The sequence below is a fragment of the Lutjanus erythropterus genome, chromosome 1, assembly GCF_056507025.1.
Source record: "Lutjanus erythropterus isolate fLutEry1 chromosome 1, fLutEry1.hap2, whole genome shotgun sequence".
NCBI classification, from domain to species: domain Eukaryota; kingdom Metazoa; phylum Chordata; class Actinopteri; order Lutjaniformes; family Lutjanidae; genus Lutjanus; species Lutjanus erythropterus.
In genome coordinates, this window is record NC_139317.1 from 34,459,024 (window position 1) to 34,478,807 (window position 19,784).

A 19,784-nucleotide genomic window follows, 5' to 3' on the forward strand; every position below is an offset into this window, starting at 1 on the left:
CAAAATTAGGAGCCAATCAGAGCCTGTCAGCTTGTCGATCAGGTGACAGCCAGGCGTTTGCAGTTGGTGGAAGGCAGCTGCGGCGCCTGGCTCTACAAACTGCGGCCGCCTCGATCTCGTGAGGTTATCGTTGCCTACGTGTGCATGACGTCAGAGCAAGTCGGGATCAAGTCGGACACAAATCTAACCGGCATGCATTGTGCCCGACCACTGCTGATCGATTCTGCGCAGGCCTGGCTCATCTCGAACGCACCTATTCCTACCAAGCCGGAGCACACCAGGCTCAACTCATTTAATCAACTGATTTCAGTCTTCAAACAGCTGATTAGTTGAATCAGGTGTGCTGTAGACTGGTTGGAACAAAAACCTGCAGCCACTCAGCCCTGTATGGAACAGTTTGGACATGCCTGGCTTACATGAATGGTGCAGGGGAATCCAATATTCAGGCAGGGAGAAACAACCAAAAATCCATACATAGGAGAATCAAAAAACACGAGGAAACACTGACAAGCACGGAGACAAGACAAGAGAATGAACCAACAAACTAAGGAGGACAAGACACAGGATTAAATACACTAGGGAGGGGGAGGAAAACAAGACACAGGTGAGGGCAGTCAAAGACAGATGAAAATAATGATCACACAGGGCAGGAAAACAGAAAAAGACAAGAAGTAAAACCAAAACACATGATGGAGAACCAAGACTACAAAATAAAACAGGAAGTGTCCAAAATCCAAAACCATGACAATATGGTCTAAAACAGCCTTTAAGAATTAAATTTGCAAAAAAAAAGGCAATATCTCACAGCACAGTATAGCACTGCGTTCAATGCAGTGTGGACATTCCTGATGTCTGACTTAAAAAAAAAAACAAATAAAAAAACTATAAAACAACAAAACAGGGGGTACATACTGTAACAAATCTGCATCAGCATAACAAATGAAATGTCAATATCACACAGTAATATAGCAATTATCCAGTTGCCTATGTTCAGCCTGTATATAAGGTCCCGAGGAGCCTTTCTACAAAGCTGGAGGCTGGTTATACAGGCTGGAAAAGTCTCCCACAGAAATGTGCAGAGTTGCCAGAATAAAAAAAACTTACAACAGTGTGCACTGCAGTGACCACAAGTTGTGTGCGATACTACGGCAATGTCCTCATGATCTCAATGCAGGAATTAGCCAGTTGTGAGACAATTTGGAAATACTCAACAACCGAGCCAGTCCTTTGTGATTTCACCCAACTTTACAATCTTCAAGCTTCTGTCTTCCAGTTTGAAATAGTGGTCGCCTTTGAAGAAGTAGCTGTAATCTGTGAAAGAAAAGCACAATGCACGCCGTAATCAAGCTTCTATAAAAGCATAAAGACCAACAAGTATAATCAGTCTCATTCAAAATGACGCAGATTAAAAATATCCAATCAGGCTCCGCTGAAGCTGAGCTTCTCTCTCTGAATCATGCTAATCAGGAAGCATACAGAGGCACCTCTGTAGAGGGGCACAGACTTGCTTTATATAAATACAGTAAGTTTGTTCACTGTGTGGGGAAGGGACTATGTGATGCTTACAGTATGTTAGGAGAGCAGTAATGGAAAAATCCCTGGTTGCTTGCCATTGAAAAAAAATTTGCATACCACTGCTAACCTCAAGGCTGACAGTGACAGTTTAAACGGAAGTTTACCGGTGGTGTCATGACGAACATTCACCACCATGTAGGTCTATTTCTAGCAAGTAAAGCTAACATAAGCCACTGGGTGGTATTCATTCACAGCAAATGAAAGCATGAGAGATATTAAGCAACTGCTCTCCCTCTGACTTTCTTTTATGAACATCTGGACACAGATGACTCCCTAAATTCTGAACTACTCCTTTTGTTCCGTTTTATTTCTTAAAAAAAAAAAATTCTATGACCAGTCAGTTCCTCTAAACTGTTCATTTCTCGGTTATGATGTTAAATGGCGTCATTGCTTACTGGGTTGTGGTATATGAGGAGTTTTATTGACAGAGGCACAGTGCCAGAATGGCTGATAGAGCTGACTGGATTTGCTTGCAATGTAACGAAAAGGAATGCAAGTATGAAAACACTGAGCCACAGAGCATCAGCTCTGATTCAGACATAATCGTAACACCACAGCCACCAAAAACAACTCAAAGTTGAAGGCTGAGGATATATTTTATAATTATGACTCTATTCTTTGATTCTTATTCTTTGATAAAACCAATACAGTGACCACTGCTGGTTTATCCCTTCACATTTTGGGGTGATTGGTACATTAGTGTAGTATTTATTTCATGTTGTAATAGATTAGTTTATGATTTTAGTATATATATTTTCCAGAAAATGATGTGGTCATGTGGGCACTGATGTGGTAAATTTTTAGCCACGCTAGCCACATGGGTCTATGAATAGCAATATCTGTGTATCAGTCAGGTCTAACTGGAATACCTCACTATTTCTAACTAGTGGATGAATTTCCATGAAATGTTGTACAAGCATTCATGATCTCCAGAGGAGACGTATACAGTATAAACATGGACAATTTGACAGTTCCCCAAAAGTGAAGCCAATACATCTTGATCACCCCCTCATGGCTGGCTGCAGTATAGTTCATAAATCCCACCCCCTCCATTTTAGTAGATGGGACATGCACCAAACTAAAACCAAAGTACTCAGCCAATAAATTCTGGCTGGATGGTTTCTGTAATTTAAGATATTCTTATCAATGTGATATACTATATGTTCAAATGTTAATTTTTCTGCTGTGTTTGGTTTTAGTTAGTTAATTGATTCAGTAAAAAGGGGGTTTTGTGGTGAACTGAGTCAGCTAGATGTATGGGGGGAACATGATAGTGCACATCCAACATAGTTTCGCTTGATTTTTATACAGTGGGAGGAAGTGGGGACGTTGTCCATCTTAATTTATGTCAGTGTTTAAGAGTAATGACTTTGATCATCCCCTGACTATTCATCTAGCGTCACCATGAGGTTGATATTATTGTTTTTAAGCGAAATGCCTCATGCCATTTAGATAGACTGCCATGAAATTTGGTAGACACTTATGTCCTCCTTAGCATTAACTGTAATAACGTTGGTGGTCCTCTGAGGTTTATTCTCGTGTCTTAAATAAAGTCCAAATTTGACTCAGTTTGATATTTTAATTCTCACTTGCAAAACTAACTGCTATCATCCTCAGCTGTTTTTAGAGCTAATTTGCAATTAATAGCATGCTAATATTCCAAACTAAGACGGTGACAATGGTTGACATGTCTGTTGCCATACCATACAGATGCCTGAGGAGAGCCCAAAGGATACTAAAAGACAATACCCACCCCAGGCACAGCCTGATGCCATCTGGCAAGAAATACAGAAGTAAATGCTGCCATACCACCAGACTACAGAGCCTTCTCCTCCTACAGGCTATGAGACTGCTTAATGCATACTTACCACTCCTTCACGTAAGATAGTTTGTTCTGCATCTTTATTTTTTATCTATTATTATATATTTAGTCAATATAATCAATCAATAATAGAGGGAACTACATCAAAATCTGGCTATACGGCCCTGTTGTATGATGATAAATAAATCTTTTATATCTTGTATAGAGTATATCAGTGTGTTAGCAGTGCCTTTTTAAGCATGTTAGCATGTAGATCAAAGCACCACTGTGCCAAAGTACAGCCTGACAGAGCCTCATAGCTGTAGACTCCTTTATACTGTAATGTCTTGGCTTTCCCAGTAATATTAAGTATTTATAATTTGTAGCAAAGGACCATGCTGCAAAACCTCTGTTACAGGTTTAGTCCATACATTCACGGCAGAGCCTTTAAATACAGAAATTATATGAAAGGAAAGATTTTTTTACCTATGCCATTAAGGCTGAAGGCAGCGTCGATGCCATCTGGGAGGCCATTCCAGGAATCAGCAATAAGTTTTGGGAAGCCAGGGTCCATTGTCTTCCTATCTTCATCATATCTGTACACATAGTAAAAGTGCATTTGTATAATCCATTAATGAGTGGTTCACAGCGCACACACCACTTATACTTTTCCATGGTGATAAAACAGATAATCCTCAACACAATAAATTCCCATCTTGTGCAAGGGCTAATAGGGCTGTTGTGGTTTACAGTGAAGATTAGGTCACACCAAACACTAACTAGATCCAGATGTATTGCAGTACTGCAAGTTGTGGTGATGACATCAACAGAAGAAGCTAGGATTTCATCAATAAGGGTTTTGCAAATGGCTGCAATAACTTTGCTCCTCCTCACCTCCAGAATTTATCCCCAGAAAACAGGTAAGTCTTCCTGTTTTTTCTAAAACTGAAGGCAGCGTCGATTTGTTGCAGGTCAGTGGGGAGGTCAAGGCTGGAGAGCCTCTTGGGATAGCCTCTCTCCAACTGATCTGCTTTGTAGACCCACATCTCGTTGCCTGGGAAGGAAGAGTCAGAGTAAGTTTAAAAAAAAAAAAGTAGAACTGTAAACCTAAAATAACACTGAAGACATGTGTTTTATTCATGCAAGGTAATTATTTTAACACAAAGCTGTCTGATCGAGGTATTATCCTACAAATCTATTGACCAAATATATTATATGAAATCATCAGTTAACCATTCAGGCTCCTTAGTCTGCCCCAAAGCTAAACCAGCTCTGCTGTTAGTGTCATCAAAGCTGAAAAATATATTATGTAAATCTCATCATTATTCAGGAAGGTTGTCATATTAGTAAAATGCAAAGAATGTATCATAACCCACTAATAACTATGGTGGAATATCTCAAATGTCCTAAGAGTGCACACCGCACACAAGAGTGCTCAGCCAACATTCCTTCTTCTCCTAAGGTTTCAGTTCGAAGAAGTGCCTAACCGTTAAGGGAAAGGAATCCAAATGGTAAAAGAGTGAAGACACCTCTTCATTACTCATGGTGGTGGAACTGCCTGTTTGTCCAATCACCATAGAAGTGCAGGGAGGATAAGAACAGGGTGCACAGTTCAGTGAGTAATATTCAGCTAGGTCTAAATCCACCATTTCCTCACAGTTTCTTGTTTTTTTCCAGCATACCTGCGAAAAACACTGTTTTTTCCTCCACTGGGTTTTCATAGGCAGCATCTATCTTGGAGGGCAGGTCTGGCCAGTAGGTGGCCACTAGCATGGGACCGCTGGGCTTGCTTCTGAAGTTGACTGACCTGAACAGGAACCTGGCAAAAAGATTATCAGTGGGTGAGCGATCATAAGGTTGATGAGCTGGGGATGAAATGAGAGTGAGAGTGGTGGGGTGGGGGGAGTGGGGGGATGAGGAGGTCGGGGAAGTGTGTGTGTGTGTGTGTGTGTGTGTCTGTGTGTGTATGTAAGAGGAGGTTTTAGTGCAAGTGCTTCACTGGCCGAGTCAGCCACAATGGCCTGATTCATGAGCATCTGGTTCTCGTTAGGACTAAGGCTGCCGACGCCAGCGGAACAAGACCTATCTTGCCCGGATTTCCAATACACAGCTGCACAACAACGGCAGCTTCCCAAACTCTTTTCCACTGACCTATTTTGTAAAATGGAAAAGATCTTCCAATTGCAAAAAATTACTCAGAATAATGATAAAGTGAAGATCAGACTAAAACTTAGAAACGTACATACATTTCCACAGTGTTGTAGACATTTATCACTATAAAAGAAGAGACATATTTCAATCTGAACTAGCCATCTCTTAATTGCATTATTTTAGCAGTGTTCTTCTGGATCGATTTTAAGTACATGTAGTGTAGTAACAATATCTGGAGGGCTTTCCTGCATTTTCTTCCTGTCTCTATTTAATTAAAAACAAAAATAAATAAAATATCTGCTGTTGGGCAATAGATTCAGAGGAAAGGCCAACTAGAATTAAAAAGGATGTTCTCAATAGCCTGTTTTAAAGTTAGAATCCTTATGATTTCCATGAAATTAAACCCCTTTACTGATATTATTTATGGTCAGTATTTTTTCTGTAATATCCATTCAATATGTTGACATTCAGTGTATGGTAGTTTTTATTGATGGTGTGCTGTATTCATGCTGCTTACCGCAGGAACAGGCATGCATGTAATCCAGCGCAAATATACAATATCTCATTGATAACTGCTCATTGTCTCTACACATTAAAGCTGTAAAGCAGCCACAGGAGATGCAGTGTGTCTGTCACGGTTGTTAGTACTGACTACGATCATTCCTCAGAAATGCATTGCAAAACAGCCCCAGCCATTTTCAGCATTTTTTGATCTGCTGTGGCTTGCTTTCATGTGGTGTTCACACAGACAACATTGCTGCTGCTGCTGCCTATCTTTCTATATTGAGCTGGTAGATGATTTGTGAAGAGAAGTGAAGAGCTGTAACCAGAAAGCAGTGTGACTTTTGTTAGCTCTCATTCAGAGAGAGTGCACACCAGAAAAATACTGCCCTGCACCCAATTTTTTCACATTTGTGACATATTCTACAGAGATAGACACTGAAACCACAGTGTTGCGGGTATGATGTCAATATGACTATCAACTTCATTTTCACCGTCTGAACTGCGTGTGCATCACACTAGCATTTACAAGTCTGACACATGCTGCTCAGGCTGTGTGTGTTAATATGTGCCTTGAAGCAAAAAGCAAGAGAGTCTGCAATGCACACGTGCTGCAACTCCACCAAGTTAACAAACATGTGCCCTGCTGTTCAGTAAAAAAGTACTCATACCGTGTGCTGCATTAAAAATCAGATTGTGATTGCAATCATTTTTGACTGACTTCTTTATTAAAACAATGTGAGTATGTTTGGCTGCGCTGTAAACAGATACACCCGTTTTTCTGTTGTAATTCCAGTCGCTATGCTATACTATACTTGCTGCTACCTATGAGAGAGACTTTATAATTGTCTTCTCCTTAATCCCCCAGACAGACAGAGACAGTTTTATGCTGAGCTCAGGGAGTGCTGCAAGTATTAGTCATTGTATCATGTTAAGATTTGTCGTACATCATAAATACGCTGAGCCAGGAGAAAAGGTGGGAACCTACTTTTACAATGACAAAGTCAAGTGAGCATTAACCCTGGAAGCCAGATGGCAACGCTTTTTCTTTGAAGCTGAACTTGGCTTGTACCAGAGCTCTACAGCTTACAAACCTGACATTGCCTTCAAGCAACTCATTAAGTCTCTGCGAAGGTCAGAACAACTGACCCTTACTGAAACTTTGCTAATCTTACACTTCAGAGAGATATACAGTATTGTACATTCATCTCAATGCCTTGAGATTACTCTGTCCTCAATTTCTGTCCCTCTTCTTCACATTAGTTCTCAGACTTTTGGAGCTCAGGAACATTTCCACATAGCAACTGACATCCAAGAAATATCAAATCAAATCAAATCGATATCGAAAATATCACACAATGCCTTGTATGATTGCACTAAAAAGCCAACAGACATAGTGAGCTGCCACATATGACCAAAACATGAAGCAAAATACCCTTTTGAAGTCAGGAAGATCTTAAAGGGACAGTTCACTCCCAAGTCAATAATACATATTGTTTCCCTGATCTGTAGTGCTATTTATCCATCAATGCTTTTTTGGTGTGAGTGGCCAGGTTTTTGAGATATCGGTCATAGAGATGTTTGCCTTCTCATTTCATGTAGGAACGACTTTCTTTCTGTGGTAAAATCTACACGGACCTGCTCACAATGAAGTGTGTGGATTATCTTTAGTAACTGGTCCATGATTTGTGGAAAGGGACACTGGTTGTCAATTTTAGATCTTCTTTTTTGTGCAAACTGACTGCCATTTAGTCCCATTATAGTGGAGAGAAAGCAGACTTCTCTATGGCCGATATCTCCAAGACCCTACAGCTCACCAAATAAATCTAGATGAATAAATAGCACTATAGGCCAGGAGAAAAATATGTATTTCTGATTATTTGATTTTGGGTTGAACTGTCCCTTCAAATAAATCAATTAATTTTTGGTTAAAGGTATAATGCAATAAAATGTCTAAATATAACTAGCTCTATGTTATATACATTATTGAGTTGACATACATTATCTCAAACGTTTCCAGCAATGTTAAAACCCAGAGAAATCTGTCATTTTATTTGAGGTAAGGCATTTCATTTGGTCACCTGCCAATGGCATCATATTTCCTTTACCATTTCTAATTGCTATAATATCTGGGTCAACAAGGGAAACAAAAGATGATCTGACAGAGAATGACAGAAATTATAAGAGAATGTGATTACATGTGCCATGAATAAAACTTTAACACATTATTACCTCATCCATAAATGCGATTTTTGCTCAAGTTTGATCAGACACATTTTCATCTGCAATGATGATTGTTTAACAATGAAGACAACTCCCTTGATCCCATGCTAATTCAAGACATCACCAAAGTCCATCTTTTGTTATTGTTTTGACTGAGAAACCCCTAACCAAACAAATTCTATGTTGTGTGTTTAAGTAAAGGCATTATATCTATGTGCATGTTTCAACTACTGTACATGCAGACCAACGTGCCTTTCCTCACTGGCTGAAAAATACTGCACTGGATTATAATGGTTTAAACATCTGTTAAAAATTGGCCCAGCTGCAAATACCCCAAGAATGGTGTAGCCTCATGACTCAAATAGGATAGAAAGCATAAAATAAAGATCATATCTACCAATAACCCACAAACATCTAAATGGCATTTTGGCATCTGTGTGTCTGTGACAGCAACGTTGTGTCATTTTATGAGATTATACAATCATGAACAGTTCAGATGATTATCAAATACACTTATCTGTTGGCTTTATAGTTCATCAATCTAAATATCTGGCAACTAAAGCATTATCTGAAGTGTCTGGTGAGCCACAGAGAATAACAATTCAGATCAGTTTGATTTGTGCTGCTCTGCCGATCACTGCAAATGCATGAAACAGAAGGTAAAAGCAGTTTTGTATAAAAGCAGGACTTGTTAGCAGGATTGTGTCTCCCAGTTTCTAACTCGAGGTTCTCAGAGAAGAAACCAGGCTAACTGAAAGACTACACTCTTTAGTACTGAGGTATGCTGGCCTGTTTGCTCTGGACACATTTCCAAAATGGCTGTGACAGATATACAGCTGTGTTAACCTTGAAATTGCGAGCAGTTGATATTTCAGCACAGCTAGAAGCATTAACACATCATTACTAACAAGGATGCTATTTGTCTTTTCTATCAGTTCCCTTTCTCCCACATTATTGTTTTTGCTCAAAGTGACTCTCAGGAGGTTTTGCCTATAACAAAATTCAGCTGCTATGATGAGAACGTTCACCGTCCAACGGGAAAACACAGTGACTCACAAAGATTGTTGATGAAACCACAGCACTTGATGAAGCTCCTCTTCTGCACAGGGTCAGCCAGTAAACACAGTAAGCTTACAAGACTTTGGATTAACTGGCGCCGGTGAAGGAGAGGACTGTAGACTGTATTTAGGACTGATGAGTGTTTTGGTTGTCACTGCATGAGCAGAGGACTGGTTTGTTTTTCCCACTTACTAATTGTCACATCATGAAACAAGCATCTAAACCACAATGTTCAAGTGGCACAAGATTGCAGTGTGGGAAATAATAATTAACAAGAAACATGTCAAACTGTTCATTGTTTGCAGGGAAATGATTATGTAATCTAACTTGTGTATGCTGCCTTATTTGTACAAGTCATAAAACCAGAAACAGACTACTGGCTTTTGTTTGTCGTTCTTCCCATAGATCACAGGCTGGAAATTTAACCAGACTTTGGCAGAGCTTGCAAGTTTCAAACTTTGCATTTACAGTATAACTCAGACAGCTAATGAAAACATTTCAGTTAAGATATCCAAACATCATGGCCGAGAACTTTGATCGCGGATACCTCATTGTCCCTATTTTACCTCATGTCTTAATTAGGGATGGGCCAATCCAATGCTGGCCAGAATCACTGGATCAGATATCAAGAAAAAATATTCCAATACAATCCATCAGCCTAAATGATCAAAGAAATACTTAACTAAATTTTAACCAACATACCGAAAGGAGAAATGTGCCACAAATAACATATGAGCATCATGTGTCACACGAATAGTAGTACACGAGTGAGACCTGTCAGCGGTGTTGTCCAGTCGTGTGAAGTTACTTAAAGTTTCAGGAAGGAAAAAGGCGAAACAGGAAAGTGCAATGAATGTATTTATGCAACTGACCCTTTATAAGTCCCACCCCTTTTGGAACCTCCGTCCACTCTCTCCTTTCCTGCACTTCTAACACTGCTGGGCTCGTCTATGTTGGGAAGAAACTAAACTAAATTTTAAAGATGGTTAAATGGTTTTGCTGTTGGACCTGTAAAAGCAACATATAACCTTGTCTCATCTTAAATTAGCTAACAGCAGCAAAATGTTACCTATCCTGCTAATTAATCCACATCAGTTGTTAGCTAGCTAGTGACATTTGACAGCTGATTTTGTCAAATTGCAAGCTAACTAGCTAGCTTATCTACATCAATTGTTAACTAGCTAGCTGGCTAGCATTTTACTATCATTAGCTAACTAAAGATGTTACTTTATGTCACTTTTACATGTCCTCCAGCAACGTCTTTTAGCCATCTTCAAAATTTGGTTTTCTTTTTGACATAGCATAGTTATACAGGAGATAGGAAAGGAGAAAGTTGACCAAGGGACAGAGAGGGTGTCGGATTGGTATCAGTGTCTGCAGATAAGGTTGCGGTGTTGGACATGATCAAGGGGTGGGTGGAATTGATTTATCCCTACTCTTAATGTAACATTTGATTACCTGTCCTTGAAGAAGAAGGTCTCTCCCCTAATCTGCGCTACAGCATCAAAGATAACTGGCTCTGTACAGATGTCCATTGGAGTGACTGGACCTTGGGTTGGGGACAGGGGCTTGTCTGTTGAGGCACCTGTTCAGAAGAGATTGGCCAGAATATTTCATTTTTGGGAGAATAATTACACACTCACAATGCATTTATCTTTCCTAACTAACTTTTTTGTTCAAGTATTAGGCTTAATCCTTGTAGAGGAAATTAACCACATGTGACATTTCATCTCACCGTAGAGTTCCTGGATGCCTTTGATGTCATCCTGAGAAAGTCTGAAGTCCTTAGTGAAAGTGTAAATAGGGGCCATCAGTGCTCCGGGGTCCTGAGAGTGTTCCAAACCAAGAGCATGACCAAACTCATGGGCTGCCACCAGGAACAAACTGTAGCCTGGAAACATACATCATGAATATAATGAACAAACGTCACTATAAACAGAGAACCTTTATAAAATAAAGTTATAGCAGAAAATGGGAATTGAAGGCTGAAGGTGGAACACTTAAAATGTCTTGTTTTTGGCAGTGCCAAAGGACTTGTATTTCCCTCAGCAGGACAGTTCAGACTGACAACCTAAACCTGACTTTCAATTTCCTGTTCATTGGGAATGTGCCTGAAGTAATGACTACTGCATAGTTTTTTTTCTATAATCGTCTTAACTATCTGGCACTCATGTCCTTTGTGGCAAATCCACTTCCCAGAACTAAAGCAAGAAATGTCAACAAATACCATTCATACCTTGGTCAGGACAGAAACCCCATTTGCGGTCATCATCATAGCTCTTGGTGGTAGCGCACCACATTTTGCCATCACTGCGTCCAGATGAGGTGCAGGCCTCATAGGTATCTCCCAAGAAGGTGAAGGGGAAGACACAGGGGCTTCCCTCTGAGTTTCCTCCCACTGTTGACATGGCTGCAGGGAGCAACAAAAGGTAGAACTGTAAATGTGAAATGTGTCATGAACTTGGTTCACTCCACTGTCTAATGAACTCATTTTTATGGCAAAATGTTTTTATCAGAACGGTTTGGTCTGTATTATATTGTGAAGTGAGCGCAGATGATGTTGAAAATAGCATAATGAAAGCACTGGCACAACACACATGACATCACTAACTAATCCACTGGGCAAAAAACAAGAAGTACCAGCCCCAAATTGATTTTCTTTCAAAGAGAGATCATTTTCAATCTGGCAGGACTGGTTTTGTGCTGTTTTTTTTTTTTTAATATAGAATTTACTATTCAGCACAAGCTATTGCACAAGGCTTTACAGTAATGCTACATTCCTAATCAATTAGAAACAGATGAAAGCTCAAGTGATCATATCTCAGTCTATCTTACTGTCTGTCTGTTTCCCTCCCTACTACACTACCTCAACTTTAAAACCAGTCCCACTGACAGAATGGAAAATAAGCCCTGCCACTGCACATTAAAATACTTTAACAGCCTCTCAGCAGACCACAAGCAAGACCGAAAACCCCAGATGGCGCATTCCTGTAGACCAACACGCAGCAGGGCACACCATATAGTGCACATCAAAATAATCACAGCCAGTGAAATGCACCTTATGTATCAACACAAGGAAGCACATGACACTTACACGGGAAACATACAGATTACATACACAGATTATGTTGCCCTAACAAAGATTAATTTAATCTAAAATTAGTTTTTTCTTCTTCTTCTTCTTCTAGCTAGCTAAAAAGTGAACAAAATGTTACATTGTTTACTAGCTAGCTGAAAAGTTACTTAGCCTAGCTTGCCAGAGAAGCTCTAAGTAACAACTTTATTTAAGGAACATGAATATTGTTCTCATCTGAAAAATTTTAAGTTGTGATGCAACAGAATTAAATGTAATCTTTGGAGAAACAACTAAACTGAGATTTAAAGAAAGACTTAAATTTAACCTTCCTTAATTTTAAGCTAGTTTAAGTGCTCAGTGCAACACAATTTGAAGTTAAACCATGATTTAATGTATACTCTAGTACGCGCATATTTGCGGATTTCTGCACAACAGTTAGGGACAGTACATTTTTACTTGAAGCACTAGTAGGTGATGTATTATGTGATGAGCATAACAAGCAGTAGTGGACTCCACCTACCAGTTTCAGGGCAGAACCCGAAGGATTTGTCAACGTCATAGTTGTCAGTGGTGGCACACCAGCGGTAACCATCATCCCTGCCTTCTGTGGTGCATGAGTCATAATTCTCTCCTTGAAAGGTGAAGGGGAATTTACACGGAGCGCCCTCTGCATTGCCACCCAGGGTGAACAGTACTGTAAAACAAATATGAACAGATACAAAAAAAGTTTTAAGAGAGAAACTAATAACATTGAAAAACATTTTCACATTTTTTCAGTGCCTATAAAGAATAAGCTCCAATTCCTGAAATGATCATTGCAAGCAACTAAGACACTTGACCCCTGAGCTACGATGTAAGACAAAGGGGCTCAGAGAGCAAGAGAAATCTAAATTAATACAATAAGTGGAATGGATTTTATTTTTTATTTTTTTTGCACCAATACAAAACAGAACAGACGGCAAACTCGTGTTCTCATCATATAAAACAACTCAGTACATGTGTACTTTGGCAATTAGTTGAAATAGGCATGTGATCATGTTAGTACCATGGACAGCAATATAACACAAATAAACAAAATGTTTAACAAAGCTCAGTGTTCTAAAGTGGGGCAGTGACTTGGAAAAGAAATATTCCATAATCCAGTCCAAACAAAAAAACAACACTTTCCTGGCATACTGTTCAACCTACTTTCTTTCTGTCCAAAATCAGCAGAATAGCTTTGAGTATGGTGAAAAATCTGATATGAAGTATTATTTTGCCAGTATAGAAACCACTGCTTTGATTTCGGTTCAGCAAGATTAAAGTGGGGCATGAAGTCAAGTGGGGCCACAAAATAAAACATCTGTAAAGACACCAGAGCAAAATGTATTTGGAGACATCTCAATACCATGTTGTCACATCAAAAAAGAAGAGAAACCACAGGTTTAACTTACATTCATGGGGACAGAAACCATATTTGCCGTCTTCATCAAAGTTGTAAGTAGTTGAGCACCACAGGAAGCCGTCATCGCGGCCCTGAGATGTACAGCTGTTGTACTCGGTGCCCATGAACAGGAAGGGGAATTTACAGAACTCCCCATCAGCATTGCCAAACTTCACCTTCACCACTGTTGAAAAGATTAAGGATCAGCATGTTTCTATATTTTTACTACATTTTTTTCTACAAACCTTTTAAATTATTATAATATTGTCATCCGTTCTCCAAAACCAATGTAAAGGTGACGTGATGTTCAGTATGATAGATTGCCTATCTCACACACATTTCAGCTTTATGCAAGTAAACATTTGTTTGAATAAATATTATTTTGAACTCTTTCTCTTTCCACCCAACCAGGCGAGGCAGATGGCCCACTCAGATCCTGGTTGAGGTTTCTGCCTGTTAAAAGGGAGTTTTTCCTTGCCACAATTTCCAAGTGCTTGCTCATTGTGGGAATTGTTGGGTACTTGTAAATAATATTTGAAAGAACACAGTCTTGACTTTAGGCTACGGTAAGCCATTCAAAAAGTAGGCTCTCAAAACTGGTCATTAGTTCACAAGTAAGGTACACATGAAATGTAATAAATGGGAGAAAACTTGCCAAGGTACTAATATGATATAGTATAAGAAAACAGTTCATTCTAAGTGTTGTGAGACTTCTTTGTGCCATTAAAAAAGGGAAACAAGCCATGCTCCCATGGCTCAGTTGGTCAAGCGTTTGCTCCATGCATCGAGGCTGTTGGTCCTCTGCAGCAGTCGCTGGTTCAAATCCTGCCTGTGACCTGTTTGCTGCATGTCATTCCCCCTCTCTCTTCCCCCTTTCCTGTCATGTCTTCAGCTGTCCCTATCTAAAATAAAGGCAAAAGCCCAAAACATAATCTTTTAAAAAAAAAAAGGAAATAAGTTAATAGATTACTACTGCACAAATGATGAATTCAGACAAGATGACCTGAATAATGGGAAACACATAAAACTATCTGGGTCAGTGCGTGCAAATACAAATTCATGCAATAGAGTTTTTTTTTTAATTCAGCTTCCAGATGGCTGAGGATTGTAATAAGGAGTGCCAGAAAGTTCAGGCAAACTTAAGAAAATTAAAAGAAAGCACTTGAAAGTCAAAGGTATTATCAATGTCAGATTTTGTGTAGGTCAGCCGTTTCATCTCACCAACATTAGTCCAATATGCCTCACCTGTAGAGGTACTATAATTTCTTTTGAATTAAAGGCTGGATATATACATATGCAAAAATATCCTATTTGGCACTCAGTCAAAGTAAAGCACAAAGTGCTAAAAGTTATACATGATTACTGCCTATATCACAGTTCAGTTTTAATGGAGCTTTTGCAAAAGGCATCTGTTTGTTTATTAGTGTTTCTCCATTACCTTGGCCGTCTCCCAGAGTCCACTGCTCATCATCATCAAAGTGGGAGTCTCCCCCAATTCCTGGCCCAGGAGCAAAGGCATGAGCCAAGAGGCCATCCTTGCCGTCGAAGGGGTAACCATCTCCGTGCTCTGTTGATGACATCATTCAATATTAACACTTCAAGACAAAAACAGAAGTAATCTTTTTTAAACAGGCACAAGTGGACTGGTGCAGCTGTGAAGCTGCTGTTTTAGCTGGTCATTAAGCAGCAAGAGCAATTAGTTTGAAGACTAAACTTGGTATTTGTATAAACACATCAAAGTATTCCTTATGATTTTTGTCTCTGAAATAGTTTCTTATCTACTGAAGTGGCTGCTTTTTGTTCCACTATAATTATCAGATTCTTTCTGGACAGGGTCCACTATGGCTAGACAGAAAGATATTATGCCACTGTGAGTAAATATCAAATGTCTGTTTTAGTTGGAATGTCCTATGTGAAGACGTCAATTCCCATTATTTTAAAGTGTTTTTACAGTGTTTCTAAAATATAGGTTGGCAAGGTGCAGAGTCACTGTAATAACATTGTTCCTTCACCATTACTCAATGAGGCGGTGAACTTCTGTTCAACCCTTTTCTAACTTGGGTTCTATTTATCCTTTTAGAAGTGGGAGGCAACGTCACAGAAATATGACTGGGTCATTACAGTCATTGTGGAAAAAACCTTTAAAATGTTACCTGCAATACCATTCCTGTGCCCTGTCACGGTGAGTAAGTATACAAGCATGCACTACTGTCTCCCATATCCAAAGACAAGAGATCAGAATTGAGAACTGAGATAAAGATGACAACCGTGACAGTTACAATAAGCCAACTTTTTTAAGGACACATGAGGACATTTTACTGTAAATAAACCTAATTTGTTAATGGAATCTGAGCTGCAGATAGACATGATTTGAATCCACTGAGTGGTGTCAAAGTTATGAAATAACACAGTGTGTCCTGCTCAGATACAGTATACTGTCTATATTGTCCAACAACCTGTTGATAGTTCAACTGGTTTGTCTTTTAAGTTTAGCAATTTATAAATACAGTATCTATGTCTAATGTACATGCATTACCATTGCGGCCAAAATTAATCATGATGTCAGCCTCTCCATCCATGAGGCGGGTGAATGTGAGTGGAGTGACGTCGCTCCACACTTTGAAGGCTCTGAAGAAAGCGTCATTTATGACTTCTTCATCCAGGTCAGGAGTGTATCCAAGGATTCTACAGCATTAACAGAGTCAGTTTCATTCCACAACAAGACAAACAAGGAAAATTAAAACAGTTATGATGGTGATATAAATAATACCTCAAATAATACCTCAACATTTTTGGGCTATTCCACAATATATGTATCTCAATGTGCACACTATTTCTAAAATAACATACCGTTATGGTTTGGTGAGACAAAATCAAATATAATTCAAATTAACACAGTGGAATTTTTGATAAATAATGATCAGTACTGTGGATATGACTAAGTGAGTAAATAACAGAACAGCTAGAACAGTCTGTTAAGTTGATAAAATGAAATCACTTTACAGTAATGCAGCCCTAGAGGACCAGTGTGTGGGATTAAGAGGCATCTAGTGGTGACCTTGCAGTTTGCAAACACCTTGTCTCACACTCCCCCTCCAAGTGTATAGGAAAACCTACGGTGGCTGTGAGACTCATGCAAAACATGACAGGATGCATCTAATGCCAGTGTTTGGTTTGTCTGTTCTGAGCTACTGTAGAATCATGGCAGTGCAACATGGCAACCTCTGAGGAAGAGGACCCTGCACCCTCTGTAGATACAAATGTCTCATCTTAAGGTAACAAAAACACAATTCTTATTTTCAGGTGATTATACACCAATGAAAACATACTTACAAATATTATATTCCATTTCTACCATATTTTTTTCAAATAGATCCCTCAAAATCTTACACACAGGATCTTTAACACCAGTAAAAGACAACACTTACGCCATATAATGATATCCAAAACCTAAGCTTTCTAAGAAGAAATCTATTCTCATATCACAATATCAGTACAATATTGATATATTGCACGGCCCTAATCAGAATAGTCACAGTGGTCTTTGAGTGTTCTGTTTGGAAAACAAGTAAAAACATCATAAGATCTCTTTTCTCTACTTGAGATCATGGAAAACAATCCAACTAAACTGCGCCAAAAACTGTCTGTGAGTCATCTGGTGAAAATGCTCCTGAAACAGTGTTCAGCCACAAGCCCTGTTCTATGCCTGTCTACATGGCCCTTTCCTAAAAACAGTCTAAGATCTTTCAGTTGTTATTGTCTTTGGCTTGCAGTCTTCCTTCCAAACACACAGGCAGACGGGCTGGAATGATCAGGGCACACAAAACTGCTGATATAAATAAACCAGCTCCACATTGTTGTAAACCTCAAACAGAACGAAAACAAAAGACCTGACACATACTGTGTAGGAATGCTGGTGTTAGCAAGACACAAGATGCAAGCACACAGTTGACTGTCTGAATGGGGGTGGGGTGGACTTGGGAAGGGGGGGGGTCAGGCAGGGCCAAGCTGTGGTCCATCTCTCAAAGCAAACAGCCTCTGGCTCTGTATTTATACTTATGTGCACTCATCAAACGCTGCTTTGGTGTTATTGAGTGACTCAGGCAGATTCAGAGGAGAGTTTCTCAATACTTATGGTCTGATTTATGGTCAGTAGCTGGGAGGGTAAAGTTAGTTTACTCGTCTGTGTTAGGCAAACATCGCAGAGCCTGACTGATACTGGATTTTTGAGGCCAAAGCCAATACTGATACAAGGCAGGACTGATACATATCACGATACACAGGTTTACAATTCAATATATCGTGATACTGTAAGCAAGGTGATATATTGCTATTTCTTTCATCCAATTTTAGGAAAACTGTCATTTTATAAAGTACACACCATCATAGACATACAATTGGAGTTTACAAAAAAAACTTTTTATGCAATCAGAACAGTCAAGATCGATAATAACACTGCTATCTAGTGGTTAGGGGTTTAAACACAAAAAACAAAATAAAGCAGTGCCTCAAATCTTCGCATGTATCATAATAGTGTTTTGAGAATGGATACAACATCATAAAACATAATATTGCAATACTGAAGAAAAAAAAATTGACAACACCAATATAGACTAATATAGTTGTGCTATGCCAATATTGGGTATATCAGTCCGGCTCTAGTCCTGATGTGGTATATGCATCTACAATAACTTAAGTATTAGGCCCAGTTGTATGTAATGTCATTACCTTTCTTATAGGCCATACTGACTTAAATGTTCCATGATGTCATTATTTGAATATTTACTCTTCAGAGTAAGAATGAACCGGGACCCACTCCAACCATAAAATACTGTTTGCAGGATCACAATTAGCACTTAATGTGCAGGACAATCAAATGCTTCTTCAGAAAATGTGGAGGTTAAGTGAATTTCCTGACCTGTAGGTGATGTCTTTCTTCTGCCACATGGGTTTCCTGTGGAAGAAGTTGTAATTGGCCACATCTGGGACGCCACAGCGGGGCTTTTTCATGATTTCCACAGTTTTGGCATCAATCTCTCCAGTTTCTTGCAGAGAGAAGAACTTTTGCATTTTCTTCAGGGTGTCCTTGAGCACCATAAGGTTACATCTGTCTTGTGGGCATCCATAAAACTTGTTCAGATAGTGCTAAAGGAGAAACAGAGGCATAATAAATATAGTTTGACTCTTCCTGGATTAAGTTTTTTTTTTAATTAAATTATTTCAGTAAATAAATAAATAATGCGCAAACTATTCCCAAACACTTCAGCTCTTCAGCCATACAAACCGTTACTTCACAGCTGTCTGACCCACTTAGACAGTGTTATGAAAAACAACCAATAAACTTACCAGAGCAACTTCTTTGTCTGTTTTGGGGGTAGTGTCGTCTCCTGGAAACCTGATAATAGGCGAAGGGGCAGCAATTGTTGCTTGAAAAGCTATGAACTGAACCAAAAACACTTTGAGAACAATCCCACGACAGCTAAATATCGTCGGAAAGCCCATTTTGCCCTGTTTTACTAAAGCGTAGCTGTGGTAAATGCCGTGCGCTCTGGCTGCAGTCTTTTCACCCCGTCAGCTTGTGTTGCCTCTGCTCCTCTGCAGGATTTTTTTTTTCTCCCCCTTTCTCCTTAACGGGACATCCTGCACCTCAGCTCGACGAACTTTCAGTTCTGCTTGCACAGGCACTTTTTTGCCCGACAGCTTTCTGCGCAGTCTCCACGTTGAGAAATGGGAGAGCCCATAATCAAATACAGCACGGGAATTACTCATGTTTGATTTCTCACTCACTCTGCCTTGTTTTTTTTTTGCGAAACTCCGATGACTGAGACGGTTGCTCGGCATTAAAATGCTCATAATGTCCAGAAATGACAGCTAACTAGTGATGCATTATGGGTGTAAGGGATTGTGAGCGCTGGACGGCAAATTTATTGCAATAACCTATATGCATATTCTATCTCTTTCATGACGGGCTCTAA

General features: G+C 39.4%; 1 protein-coding gene across 1 annotated transcript; it reads right to left on the reverse strand.

Annotated features, from left to right (window-relative positions):
• Positions 1 to 908: 908 nt before the first annotated feature.
• Positions 909 to 19,369, reverse strand: mmp2 (matrix metallopeptidase 2). The gene is made up of 13 exons (XM_084720583.1): positions 19,156 to 19,369; positions 18,728 to 18,954; positions 16,346 to 16,494; positions 15,248 to 15,376; positions 13,820 to 13,993; positions 12,907 to 13,080; positions 11,547 to 11,720; positions 11,046 to 11,201; positions 10,769 to 10,895; positions 5,059 to 5,195; positions 4,271 to 4,430; positions 3,863 to 3,972; positions 909 to 1,311 (listed from the first exon to the last, which is right to left on the reverse strand). The coding sequence occupies exons 1-13, from the start codon at positions 19,309 to 19,311 to the stop codon at positions 1,208 to 1,210; spliced, it is 1,977 nt and encodes a 658-aa protein (XP_084576709.1). The 5' UTR covers positions 19,312 to 19,369; the 3' UTR covers positions 909 to 1,207.
• Positions 19,370 to 19,784: the final 415 nt, after the last annotated feature.

Bases quoted from the DNA above. Each gene is read 5' to 3' on its own strand.
- mmp2 (XM_084720583.1), bottom strand. From the start codon at position 19,311: ATGGGCTTTCCGACGATATTTAGCTGTCGTGGGATTGTTCTCAAAGTG. The intron at 13,081-13,819 runs GTAAGTTAAACC...TTTGTTTTACAG, and splicing joins TGGTTTCTGTCCCCATGAAT to TACTGTTCACCCTGGGTGGC. The intron at 10,896-11,045 runs GTGAGATGAAAT...TCTTCTGAACAG, and splicing joins AGGCATCCAGGAACTCTACG to GTGCCTCAACAGACAAGCCC.